The 14327-nt window shown below is 36.4% G+C and overlaps 2 protein-coding genes across 3 annotated transcripts in view; one reads left to right on the forward strand and one right to left on the reverse strand.

Annotated features, from left to right (window-relative positions):
* The first annotated feature begins 2557 nt into the window (after positions 1–2557).
* On the forward strand, positions 2558–11436 carry mindy4b (MINDY family member 4B). 2 transcript variants are annotated; one of them, XM_057351017.1, is made up of 12 exons: positions 2558–2908; positions 2981–3008; positions 4327–4503; positions 5083–5202; positions 6966–7060; positions 7482–7647; positions 7736–7801; positions 8248–8318; positions 8411–8483; positions 9675–9851; positions 10065–10245; positions 10322–11436. In XM_057351017.1, the coding sequence occupies exons 1-12, from the start codon at positions 2802–2804 to the stop codon at positions 10462–10464; spliced, it is 1404 nt and encodes a 467-aa protein (XP_057207000.1). In that variant the 5' UTR covers positions 2558–2801; the 3' UTR covers positions 10465–11436. The 2 variants fall into 2 exon arrangements, with proteins under 2 accessions (XP_057207000.1, XP_057207001.1); XM_057351018.1 differs by lacking the exon at positions 5083–5202.
* Positions 11437–11542: 106 nt separating this feature from the next.
* The window catches only part of zmp:0000001236 (mastermind-like protein 2), a 54429-nt gene continuing 51644 nt past the window's right edge, over positions 11543–14327 (reverse strand). Inside the window, exons 4-5 of the mRNA XM_057351010.1 lie at positions 13780–13888; positions 11543–13047 (exon numbers count right to left, since the gene is read on the reverse strand). Of these exons, the coding sequence (XP_057206993.1) occupies positions 12245–13047; positions 13780–13888 (912 nt within the window). The 3' untranslated portion in view covers positions 11543–12244. The remainder of the gene's footprint in view (positions 13048–13779; positions 13889–14327) is intronic.

Raw genomic sequence — 14327 nt, forward strand, 5'->3', positions numbered from 1 at the left:
TCATCAGAATAAAGACATTTATACACATTTGGAACAACTCGAAGGTGAGTAAATGATGACAGAATTTTCATTTGTGGGTGAAGTATCCCTTTAAGCCCTGTCTGGAAAACTGCCCCATTAAGTTTTGATAATATTTTGATGTCTTTGTTTTCATAGATGGTTTACATTTGTGTTATGTGTGTTTAGACTTGCACTCATTTTGTGCCAACGGCTGTGTTTTAGAATAAAATGCACATTGTTGATAAATACACGTTTTTAATTAATAATTGTGGAATTAAACAGTTGTTAGTATAGAAACAATTTATATTTTCTTTGATGGAATTTCTGAATTAAGACTAAAAAACAATAGTTAAAACAGTTCTAAAAATAAATACAAAAAATAAAAGGCCAATTATTATGTAACGCATAAATATTTATTGATCTGACTAAAAGCAACGTAGTTTATTGATTGATTTTGTTAGTTTAATAAATACATGGCAGTACAATACAAAGTCTTCAAAGTTTACCAACAAGGATTATATTTGAAATGTTCAAGCTTCTGGTATGAATATAACTGCTAAGGCCAGGAAAGCAGCTCTCATCACTCAAGCTGTCATTAAGCCATTGCTTTGTTACCATACCATTTAAACCAACAAAAAGAAACAAGCTACTCCACCTGCTGCCAGGAAACTGTAAAATGAATGGAGTCTGCCTGTCATGTTATTCAAGTGAAAGTTTATTTCTGTCCTGTGTGAATAATATAGAGTGTCAGGTATATAAGCAATGAAGCAATGTCTCATGAGCTTGTTCACGCTGAAGGTTTGATCAGTAGATGTCTTACTATAAAGCTTGTCTGATACAACTGAACAAAATTCAAGGTAGGCTAAACATTATGACATTGTTGCAGGAGAAGAGTTGCGGTGTAAGGCTGTAACACAAATTACAGTTGTGATTCTGGATTTATGTAGAGTAAATATGAAACTTTTCCTCTGAATAGTTAAATATATATACATTTATTTTGAAACACAGAAATTAAATGTTTAGTGATTCTGTATAATTTATTCATATAATTAACATTTTTTTAAACTTAAGAGAAACTATTGAATTTGCTGAACAAATGCAAACCCTATTTCTGCAGTTTTCCCATTTGGGCTTCTTTTAACTGTTGGGTGTGTTTTTTGAGGTTAAAGGTGCATGGATTTTGTTCATCAGTGGCCATTTTTAAGGTAAAATAAAATGTATAAATTAAAAGTTTTTTATGAAAACATGTTTATGGTTACTTCACTTGTTTTCAAGAAGAATGTATATGAAATGCACGAGAGTGCCTGTAAAATATACTTTTAGGAATTTAGGAGTGGCATATTTTGATTTTTAGTATTTGGGCTGGGGTCGCTGGGCTAATTTTGGGCTAGCTTTACTTGGTTGTACGAAAATAAATTCTTTCTTTCATTAAACCTTTTGTTGTCTCAGTTTGATGCGATTGAGTTCTCTGTTAGCTTTTAAATATGGAGTTAACTCTAGATTTATATTAGCACTCACCCAGACTGCAAGAATTATGAAATAATTGCATTATTTGCGTCAATGTTTAAAATGTATCAGTAGATGGCACTGTAACCAAACGTTAATGATTTAGAAAGAATACATATACAGTATAAGAGAATCGCTTAAGCTTTTTAAACTTCATCTAAAACGTTACATTTTATAAATATGAATTTACCTAAAATGTACTTTAGGCTATTTATGTATATACATTCTTAAAGGCAAAGATGCTTAAAATGCAGTCGAAGGTTCCAAAAAGAGCCATTGCTTTCTTTTAATGGCCTGAAGAAACGTTTTCCTCTACAAAGAATCTTGTGAACAACAGAAAGCTGTTGGGTGTTGGGTGTGGAGGTTCTTTATGGAACCACAGCTTGACGTTTTACATTTTAGGAAAATGTATTTTTTAGGATTGTGAAAAAGTTATAATATAATATAAGAGAGAGGTTGTTTCTAAAATACTATGTGATGTTTAAAACATCAGTAATACGGTTATATATGAAATTTGACATTTATGAATAAAAATGAAAAATTACCCATGTTTAGGATTGAAACCCTAACTACATACTGTAAATGCATCGATGCCTTAAGTAGTAATCATATATTTTAATTCACGTAAATCTGTATATTTTATTCTTTTCTTACTTATTAAACTGTTTTATTATTTTCCTCGTCTCAGCTACCCCCAGCCCATCACCCACCACAAGTTCTTATTCACACCAGCGTCTCCTAATGATTAAAACTTCAATGCTTAACCATTGCAGTTATATCTGCAGGGGGCTGTTCACATAGCGTACTTTTTTGGCTCTAAACCAGGGGTGTCCAAAGTCAGTCCTGGAGGGCCGGTGTCCTGCAAAGTTTAGCTTCAACCCTAATCAAACACACCTGAACAGCTAATCAAGGTCTCACAAAGCAGACTAGAAACTTCCAAACAGGTGTGTTGAGCCAAGTTGGAGCTAAACTCTGCAGGACAGTGGCCCTCCAGGACCGACATTGGACACCCCTGCGTCTAAACCAACTAGACTGGAAAGCGCACTGGCATTTGTAAAGTGCACGCGGCGTTAATGTAACAACAGCAGTAGACACAACGAAAGACTTTCTCATGTACATATAGGCCAACGATAAATAGCGCTGAACGCGTGTGCGCGTCCTCTCTGTGCGCAACCCGAGCAACAACGCGCTTCTCTCAATACATTCTATTGTTTTGTGTAGCTTGGGGAGCTGTAGGGTCGCTAGCCTTGTAATCCTATTGAAAACTCTGATGTGATGTTTCCTGTAACCCGCAGATGGACGGCAGTGTTGACAACACTGAGAGCGCTTGCAGTGAACTGGATGAAATTCTCCAGCAGATATCGGATCTGGATAAATGGAGAGAGATCTTTAACTCCCGCGGGTACGCGCTCTGATATCAGTTATCAGCTATTTAACCTCCACGTTTAGTTAACTTACTGTTTTTAACCTGCAGGTTGGAATTACGAGAATGCAATGTTAAAGTAAGTCGTAACTTATTTTTCAACTTCTTATCTTTATTGTTTCTTGGGTAACGTTAGACGTGCGTTTGCACGGTGTTATGGAACGCCAAGAGGTACAAAAATAGTGATTTTTATACACTTGATCAGCGCTGAGGGCGTGGGTTGTAAACACTCATCTGGCGATCCTAAATCTAGCCTACTTTGCGTCGCCTGTGTCAACGTCTGATTGTGTTAAGTCTGATAGTTCGTGAACTGATACTGAGTTCTCAGATAGCTCTATGCAACTAGCCAATCAGATTAGAGTTTATGCATGTTTGTGAAGCCTTGTTGTGAGCATCACACCATACTGTAGACCAGAAGATATGCGTATTTAGTGTCTCACTGGTTCAAGGCTGTTACTTTGCATATTGTTAGTGCCATGTTTGAAAGTGAGCTTTCATGCAATAGTGCAGTGCGTTTTAAACCATCATGGCAGACTTTACAGACTCTCTGAAAACCATAAGGAACTTGCAGACCTCTTTACCAAGCTACATAGAGCTTCTTCAAGGGGATATGAAGAGACACCAGGATGTGAGTTATCTGCTGTCAACCAAAAAAAAGATGGGATTGCCATATCCTTTGGATTTGTAGTTTGACTCTATGCATTTCAGATAACTGAGTAATCTTAAGATTTGTGCAGTTAGACAAAAGTGAGATTCTTGATGATTATTCACTTTCAAGTCATTCCAAATTTGTATGATTATCTTTCTTCTGTGGAACACAAAAGAGAAATGTCTCAGTGGTTTTGTGTCCATCCAACGGATATCAATGGGGACCAAGATTCTTCAAAATACCTTCCTTTCTTCTGGAGAAATAAGAAAGTCATACAGCTTTGAAATGGCATAAGATTGAGTAAATGATAAATCAGTTTTCATTTTGGATGAACTATCCCTTTAAGAAACTAGTTGATAAAATGCCAAGATTAAATTTTTACCAATTTTAGGCAATGTACAGTATGACAGACTACACTAAAGATGCTAAAAAAAATGGTTATTTTTTTTTTTTTTTAGTATAATTACCAAAGTTATATTTGTGCATTTTCATTTTATATTTGTGTTTTGATGTGTTTACTATTATTCTAAAATGTTGAAAATAATGAATGACTAAATCATCCTCAACTTTTGAATGGGAGTTTATATTACTTTTAAGGGTCAGATAAGAAACAAGTTCCTTATGTAACAACTGTCTGTTTCTTTAGTTAAGTCAAACTATTCAAGAAAGTACGGTCATTTGTTTGTCTTAACAGGTTTTATGGTAAACAGACTGTAAGTTAAAGACACATTTTCCATAATCCATACAGAGACATACTGAGAAAACTAAAGCAGATGAGGACAGTGATGACACTTCAAGACCTACGACCTCAAACCACCACATCAACCCACAAAACAGCCAGTTAACAGTGCCCTACTCTATACCTCAAACCCTCGCAGTGTCTCCAAGTCTGGGTGGGCAACCACTGTCACCAGAGCTCGCAGTGGTGAGTTGTGGAACATGACCCTGTCACTCGACCCAGGCTCTGTTGTCTCCCTTGTGCTGTGTGTGTATGTGTAAACTAAATACAACAGACAGAAATGTAGACTGGTCATTTATTTATGTCAACTTACATCAAGTTTGAGTTTTTTTCTAACAATTCTGCTTTTAAACAACACGTAAACAATGTAATATACTAAAATGTATGTATATTGGTATTGTCTTGTTAAGGAGATGTGCGATTTAATTTTCTAAAAATTCAATTTGCCTGGTGGACGATAAACTGTGTGTAAAAATTGCATAAACTTACATTAAAGGAGGTACCAGAATATCAAAGAAGTTGTGTCCCAAACGACGTACTATACACTATGCACTTAAACTATATACTCTACCATCTAGTGTAATGAACGTCTCAAATGGAACATTTAACAGCTTCACTATTCAAGGTTCCCTCCGAAATTGTTTTAATATTTAGTCTAGTTTAAATAGTAATGCTAAAAATAAATGGATCTGAATGTTTGATCTCAAATTGTGATTTAATTCAGGGTTTTTTTACATTTTTCATTTTGGTTGACCATTCATGCAGAGTTTAAGAAAGATCTTGTTTGGGAACACATTCCACATTTTCAACTATGAGTGGAAGAAAACGTTCTTTAAGTTTCGGGAGCCTTTCTCTGATATGTCATATGCCCTGGAGACTGAGAAGGTGAGCATGAGTTATTTGTTATAAACCTTAAACCATTGAAACTAAAAGTTTTAAATCCATGATTTTGCCATTGTGACTGAGCTATATAGGAACTGTGACTACCCTATATAGGAACCCTACACTATTGAAGCTATTTCCAACGTTTCTACTTTTCAGAACCTTATAGTGCTCAAAACTACGACACAAGTGGAATTGTAACAAAGACTGTTGACCTTATGTTTGAACATGTTAATAAAGTTACTTCACTATTACCAGCACGGCAAGTTAAATAAGTCAAGAAGGGTTGTGTTACTTCAGTAGATCACTTATTTCTTGTCATAGAGAAGTCATGCCTTGGTATATTTCAGTCAGATTGATTACTCAATTGCGTCACTGCCACCACCTTATTACTTCTTAATGAACTTAATGTGTGGTTGGTTGTCTTAACCACAGATCAGCGCTGCATTCACGGTCAGGTGACAGAATAATGATGTTGTCAATTGTACTCATGTAAAGAAGTGTGAGGCATGGAGGATTACAGTAGTGTTATTGTTAAACAGCAAAGCTATGTACAGGTAAGCGATAATTGAGGACGGACCGTTCAATTATTCGTAAGTTAATGCACACCTCAGAAAAGCCAGTGATAATAATATTATTTATTCCTCGTATTGTTTGTATCACCAGTAAAAAACTCACGCAAACTTTTGAAAGAGTAGGCCTATCAAAATATATTTGTTATCGGTTATAAGCAGTATGAAGAGGAAAACGAACCAGTAGGCTATCAGTGTTTATTAATGCATTTTGTTTTTCTATTTAGTTGTTTTATTTATTCAATTTCATTATATGTATTTCTATATTGTTTTTGAAATGCTTTGTTTATTGAAACGAAGCTGTGCGCATTTCTATTAACAGTAAAGTTTGGCATTATAAACGTCAGATCAAGAGCAGGGTGCTGTGTCCCTGATGGCCTGTAGGCTACACTATAACCGTTCTGTTGTTTAAACTTGGCGAAGTGATATGGAACTGTAATGCGGTCAGCAGACCTGGAACACCTTTATAGGTGTGCATTTACTGAAAGTTAATGCATACCCATAGAGCGTTTGTCAAGCAATCAGACTGAAGCATGCAACAGCCCCTTGGTATATTAATAAATAATCCAGGTTCAAATGAACAAATCTAGAGTAAAAATATTAACTTTCGAAGATGTGTGCTGTCCCCAGCCGCCAAACTCTAATGGCCATGTGGGGAGTACATTGAGAAAGTAACCTTTGGTGTTTTTGTGTATAGCACAAGAAAAAAACTTGCTGATTTGTAGAGACAGATTTACAGTATGTGGCCATGGGTAAATTACATTTTTGCATTACTCATATTACTTACACATTTGACAGAGCCCACTTACAGTACAGTGTATTAAGGCTACATATTTTACATATCTGATAAAATCAGATTTTATCATTCCCTGGGAATCAGACCCAGGAACTTGGCATTGCTAGTGCCATGTTCAACCAGTTTACCTTCAAGACAGCTAAATGTCTTTATGGGATTAATCAGATGCAAAAGTAATAAAAAAAATGGAAACTCTTGGATCAGAACTGGATCAGTCATGTTGTTTTTTTCTGAAATGCCAAGTTAAGTGGAAATACTTGGAAAGTGCAAGCAGTTTGGTACACCGTGTTCCAGTAAAAGCTTTTGGATGAATCATCACATTCTGCAGCATTTGTTATGTTTCATTGTTTTTGTGGAAAAAAGTCAAAAAACTGTTTTCTCTGGCTCTTCTTTTGCAGGGGGGAACCCGTGCTATTCAGATGGTGGTTCAGGCACATGTTATTAAATACTTGCTCTTCGGACGGCAATTGAACTCAGACTGCAAAATGCAGAGGTGAACTTCTTAGCAAATGTCTTACATGTTCTGCTGACTGAGATATCTTAAACACAGTTAAAGGGACAGTCACCTAAAAACAAAATTTTGTCATTTACTTGCCTTACCCAGGAACTTGGCATTGCTAGTGCCATGTTCAACCAGTTTACCTTCAAGACAGCTAAATGTCTTTATGGGATTAATCAGATGCAAAAGTCATGAAAAAAAAAAGAAACTCTTGGATCAGAACTGGATCAGTCATGTTTGTCATTTACTTGCCTTACTTGCCCAAAGTGCCACAAAAACATACATAAACTAAAAGAACCAAAAAAAGTCATCCATACTATTTGCATTCAGGTACTCAGGGTTGACAGACTTCAAATTTTTGTGTGAACTATCCCTTTAAGAAGTATACCACAGTGTTGTATACTGTCTCATGTAGTATGAAGGAAGTGGGGGAAAAGGAGCAGAGAAGGGCACTGGCAACCGCTCTGACTGACATCTTGTGGACAGCTGGTGAGGAGCAGACAGCGACCGTCTCCTTGGTCACATCAGATCGCTGTTTCACCCCCCATCTGGACTACAAGCTAGACAGCTTCACAGAGAGAGTACTGTATACTTCACAGTATGCTTTGCATATACTTCTGAAACCATTGAATACTTGGATATAAAAAATTTTTTTTTTTCATTTCACAGCTACAACTTTTCACCTTTAATAAGAAAGAAGACGTTAGAGCATTTATATACGACCATATGCAGAGTGTGGGTTTATTTTATTTTTAGGGATGTCAAACGATTAATCGCGATTAATCGCATCCAGAATAAAGGTTTCTGTTTACATAATATATATCTGTGTACTGTGCATATTAATTTTGTATTTATAAACACAAAAACATACACATACATGTCTATATATTTAGGAAATATTTAAATGTATTAATTTATATTTACCGATAATTAAAATTCTAAATAAACGTTTATTAATTGTTATATTTTTCTTAAATATATGCATTTATGTGTATTTGTTCATAAATACAAAATTAAAAAGCACAGTACACCGACATATATTACGTAAACACAAACTCTTATTCTGGATGTGATTAATCACGATTAATCGTTTGACAGCCCTAATTTTTATAATCAAAATTATTAATAAAAGACACACATTGGCACATATTGCAATTAACAATGTTCCCTAATGTGTAAAGTTTAAGGAAGAAGGAAGTCATGGAGTCATCCTTTTTCTGTATAGCCTCATCTTCTCCAGATCCATTGACAGGTAGGTTTAAAATGTTCTATAACATGTACACTATATTCTATATATGAATACATAAATCATTTGCGCAAACACTTGGATTGGATTGTTTTTAGGATACGGGAAGACTTTGATTTTACCACCTCGCATCTTTTGCATTTGAGCTTGGGGAACTTTGTGTGTCGACAGGTAAGGAAGGTTTCTTGGCTTGTTTATACTACAGTATGTATTCAGTGCCATGAAAAGTATACATTCCTTCCTATTCACATTAAATGAACAATTTAAAAGTGAAATGTAAGAAAGCAAAGTATATAGATTTTAAACGTTATTTTACGTTGTTATTACATACAATATGGCTTTTACGAAAATATTGCTTTTTTTAAATAATCATAAAATAAACCAGTGGTCCTCAAACTTTTTCATCGCGTTGCAGCCTCCCAAATAAAATATAAATATTAATAACAGTAATAATTTTCAACTTTAAATTTTAATGAAAACAAAATATTCAGTTATACAATGCTGAAACATAGCAGAAACAATTATTTTGGTTGGTGGGCTTATTTTTCTGACGTTTGATTGCATAAAATTTATGATAAATTTCTATATTTTATAAAATGCCCCAAAATCTGTGGCCCCCCTAGATCCATCTTGGGGGCCCCCAGTTTGAGAACCACTGCATTAAATGACTTGCGTCTTTAAATGTGTCAAAAGTTGATCTCAACTGGTCTGTTAAGCCGCAGCTCCATGCGTTACTAGTAACTTCCGGGAACTATTTTGAGAGGCTCCATGAACCGCCATTGCTGTGAAAAAACTGCTCCACTGAGTCAACGGAGTTGATGCGACTCTCTCTCTCAATGGCTCTGGTCTGCATCAGTGTTCATAATACAGTAAAGAGACTGAGGAAATTTTATTTAATGATTTTAGGACTGTTGTATGCTTTGGATGATACAAATATTTCATATGTGATGTACAGTAAAGGCAGTCATCACTGTTCTTACTGTAAAACGTGGTGGTGACCGTGTCATTGGGACATGCACAAAAAAGCTGGGTACTTTTCAACCCAGCGTTGTGTGAAAAGGGACAAATTAAACTGTTGGGTTATGAATTAACCTATCCTGGGCTGTTTTAACCCAAAATGCAGGGTTGTTTTGTCAAATATGAACATTTTCTGGGTTAATTTAACCCAACAGTTGGGTTCGTCCCTTTGTGCTAATTTGTGCTATATACCTTCCTAAAAGAGATTGTCCGACCATCTGTGCATAATGTGAAATTAGGCCAACATTATGCAAAATAGGCATTCATGCACAGTATCATGAAGGGGCAAATAAGTTGTCCATGCACTGTAATATTTGATTTTCTATCCGTCTCACTTTATATTAGGCTCTATTAAACCTGCTGTTGACAGGGCGGGCCAGCCCTAATGTCTTCAATGGGACATTACGCAACGATGAGCAAGGAGAACCTCTTGCTCACCCGCTCCACGGGGTCCTGACCCGCAGTGATGTTGGATATCTACTTTGGAACAGAGAAGAAGCCGAGCATGCAAAGCTGCCCCAGGTAAAGATTTTTATCTGCTAAGTGTCAGAGTAATGAATAGATTTGGAGATTTGATCTTGTGGTTTTAAGACCATATAAATGTGACCTTGATCTGGGTCTTATTACTCAAAGTCATGGTCTGGATCCAAGTCTCGGCTTACAGTCTCCGACCAGACTGCAGTCTGTGTAAGAATGTATTGACACGTGCACATTAAGACCATACTTTTCTCTAAGGTGGGCAGCATGTTGAAAACACCCAAGCTGCCTATCTGGGTGTGCAACGTCAATGGCACCTACAGCGTTCTGTTCAGTCCAAACCGCTTGCTGCTCTCTGATTGGAGGATGGAGCACCTCTTCCATCTTTCCTTCTACAACGGCCAACCCACACAGAGCCAAACTGCAATGCTCACCATAGGTGAGTCTTTATCAACAGGTGACCTCCCACCTTATATTCCAGTTTAATTGTATTGTTTTGCTCTTCTGTATTTCAGACACACACTCCCATCACTGGGAAGAAGAAAATAATGACACTCAGGGAGACCCAGAGAAAAAGTTTCCATCTGTGGAGATGACCATTAGGACCAAATGGGAGGGAGCTGTTATCGATTGGAATGGGAATGTGCCTTTTTTCTAAAGTCTAACAAACAAAGTCTCTTTGTAAGATTGTTAGGAATATAGTAAAATCTGGTTTACACATGTATCATAGTTGGCTTTTTTACTGGTGACTATTTCACATATTCCAAACACTGTTTTTGTTTTTATTTTTTGTTTGTTGGAATCGGATCAGGTTTACGTTGCGGTTTCTTCGACTGATATCAAGTCACAAGTTTTAATCTTGCAGTCTCAAGTTAAGTAAAGATGGAACAGTCTCAAGTTGCAGGGTTTAATCAAATTAAGACAAGTTTATAATTCAAAGCCTTACAGTCTTAAGCATTAATAAATCATTTTGTTTTTTATATCTCTTGTTACATTAGAATTTAATTAAATGCTGTTTATATGATATAGCATAAATCGATTTTCTAAAATTAAGTACTGTAGTAAAGTATGGAAGATTTTATTGTTCCTAAATGTGTTTTAGTTTCTATTTTAAGCCACAATCAAACTAAGGGTACGTAAAAAAACTGGAGCATCTGCATTTTTCACCAGGTGTGGGCAATTCCAGCGTTATGGATGTGAAATGTCAATTCTCAGATAATGTATTTATTACCAATATATTGAATCATCTGTTTATATTTGACTAAACCCCTGATGATACAAGTTTTCTTTTTTAAAAGAGGGAAAAATTCATGCGTTATGGATGTGACAAAAAAGGCCACACTTTTTTTGAGAGGCAACATACTATGTAGTACCCAACAAATAGAGGGGAAGGGATGGCCATGAAATAGTTATTGTATATTCATTTCCACGTGCACATTTATGAGGAATATGGACCATTATGGATGTGACAATTCACTTACCTGGCTATATGGAGTACGTATGGAAAACTATCCTTCAAAAACTCAAATGCTTTAAACACTTTAAGAGAGACTTTAGATGGTTATTTAAACCACCAAATATTGACATCTGATTTATTAGTTTGGTGAAAACCTTTCGTAAAAACTTTCATCTTAAAGTTAACATTAACATGGAATTGCCCATGAGAAATTGCAATACTGACATTTATCATTTTAAATGAATTCTCAAAATGTTTTGTGATGTTTTTCATGTCATTTATTATCAAAGGCTAAATTGACATAACAGGATATACAGATTTATGACTGACTTATAGCGCATTATAGAAAAGAAATCATAAAAAGAAATCATATACTGAGTTTAGGATGTATAAATACAACTTTACTAACAAGACCGCTTAAAACCGTGTCCTCAAAAATTTGGACTTTTTTAGTTAACAATTTCCTGTTATATTCTGACAGAATACAGATGAACAGTACTATATTTTTATAAACGGCTCTTTCTTTTTAAATACATATTGATATGTCAGTTGAGAGTTGAAATTACATCTCATGTAAAAGAATTACACTTGCAAACCTTCAAATCTGTTCTGTATTTTGGAGGAGTAAAACCTTGAACTACTAGAGCCAGATTAGACAAAATATTTCTCAAATAAATTCAAATTGCTCCTATAAATCAGTGTTTCCTCAATGACTTAAACATGACAGATGTCAATCACATTACACTAATCTCTGTGTTAATGGATTAGTAACACAACACTTGTAGTGATAACTGGAATGTATGGATTTGCCAGTTAGAACCATTTGGCAACAACAACAAAAAACAACATATTCGATGATAATATAAAGAAACACCCCAACGATATAGTACATGTGAATACATTTGTTTTCCACACAAAGATAATAAAATAACAGAAACAGGCGTCAGGCTCCCACCACAATCCAGACAATATTCACATGTCTTTACGAATGACCGCCAAGAATTTCCTCCAAGTTAATATCTTTCATCCAGTCATCATTGCCTGAACCTGATTTAAGCAGGGAGTCTATGAAATCGGAATCGGCGTTGATCCCTGGTACCGTGTTATCGTCCTCCTGTAAGAAGTCGAACGTAATACGTCCCGCCCGGTTGTTCTGATACGTTGCCGGGCTTTGGTTCATCCCTGCAAATGCGGTCGAGCATCTGTGCTGTTCGGGGGTGGACTGGCTCAGGCACGTCACCCCGGGTAACGGAGGTATCCTGGGCTGACAGGACCTGGGGGCAGAACCTCTGACCGCGGGGTTTATGGGTAGGAGGTTCGAGTGAGGTGCCACCTGATTGGGTGGACCAATAGGCCTTGGGGGAATGCGAGCGTCACTTTGGGGCACCGCTGTGTTGGGAAGACCCGGTAGAGCTACACCCTGTTTGGAATTTGCTGCCCAGCTCATCCTGTTGGTGTTGGTGGTTATGTCACCCAGTCTTTGCCCCAGTATGGCATCTTGACCGACACTGGTCCTGACATGCTGAGTGCTCGATTGAAAACCGGCCCTCTGATTGTTCGTGCCGTGGAACTGTGATTTGTTTTGCTGAAGCCCCATTCGGATCAGGCTGTTGGGTTGCTGTCGTAGCTGGCTAGCGCAAGCTTGCGCAACCGTGGACCCGGAATTAGATTCTTGTCCGATGGGAAACCTTCGCTCTCCTGAGCTGGGCACCATATTGGTAGCCTGTCCTCCATTGGGCAGGTGGCACGACAAAGACGGGATGTTATTTTGGTCCGACCCGTTGCCTGCATTTGGGAAAGAGGTCATACATGTGTAAAAACGTTTTGGTGATTTAAATACTGTCACATTTTACATTTAAATTACAACATAAATTAAATTTCAAGAACTTTAATGCTGCCTTAACATGCTATTTGAATTATCCTAATAAAAATTTCCTAGTAGGAAATCTGACACGAGTGCTCTCCCTTTCTACTTTAAACATGGCAATCCTTTTATGACTGGAGTTTTTTTATTAGTTTTTATTTTCGGGTGACTAATCCCATTCATTTAACAAACTGTGTCATCATTAACCTCATGTCATTTAAAACATTCATGTGACTCCTCCTTATACAGTAGAACAGAGGATTTATGCTCGAGGTTAAACAGGACAAACACGTAATTACGACTTCAAAACTAGAAAGCATGTGAAAGTAAAATCTAGTATCTAGTATAAATCTACAGCAATACCCTGGCCTAATGAAAACAAATATACTAAAAACAACAAATTTGGTACTTAATGCACTGTGCTGAGGTCCAATTAAAGATATATAATTTATATCAGTAAGTCTTAAGCGATTTATCAGTAAATATGTTATTAGATTTAAACTATCCTTTGTATGAAAGAAATCTATTTTAAATGTATTGCTTTTTTACTAGGGTATCAAGACTCATAAAGAGTTGGACCATCCTTTACTTGTAATGATTCATTAATTGTATTTCATTTCTAGTTTATATGAAACTGAAAATACAATCCACACCTGAGTATAAACCTGGCTGTTGTGTTACCACTCCATTGCATGGTTGTTTGTAGTCTGGTGGAGGTCTTGTAAGGTGACGACTAAATTGATCCTGGGTGCTCAGTTTCTCCTGAAACATTTACAGCAAAAGAACATAATTTAGTCAAATAAATAAATACGTAAATGTTAGTACTGATCAAGAAGTCAAAATCCATTCATAGACCGCCGTACGGAAGGCTGGGGCTAGTTGACACAAATGCAAGAGTTAAAGCGATAGTTCATCCTAGAATTCAAATGAGTTATTTAATTCCTCACCCTAGGACCATCCGAGATGTAGGTGTTATTTTTTCTTGAACAATAAAGAAGATTTTAAGGTAAATCCGCAGCCCTTTGTGCTTCGCTTCGCGATCGATTCGCTTCAAATGTCAATATGTCACCAGGAGCCGCGTGGATCACACTTGTGTTGGATATATGTGCTTTTGAGAACTTTTTAGGATCCCATTTACATCCGTTATATGAAGCACAGACGGCTGCGGATTTACCTAAACAAATTATTGTTCTACTCTAGA

This window comes from Triplophysa rosa, linkage group LG14 (genome assembly GCF_024868665.1).
Source record: "Triplophysa rosa linkage group LG14, Trosa_1v2, whole genome shotgun sequence".
Classification (NCBI taxonomy): Eukaryota; Metazoa; Chordata; class Actinopteri; order Cypriniformes; family Nemacheilidae; genus Triplophysa; species Triplophysa rosa.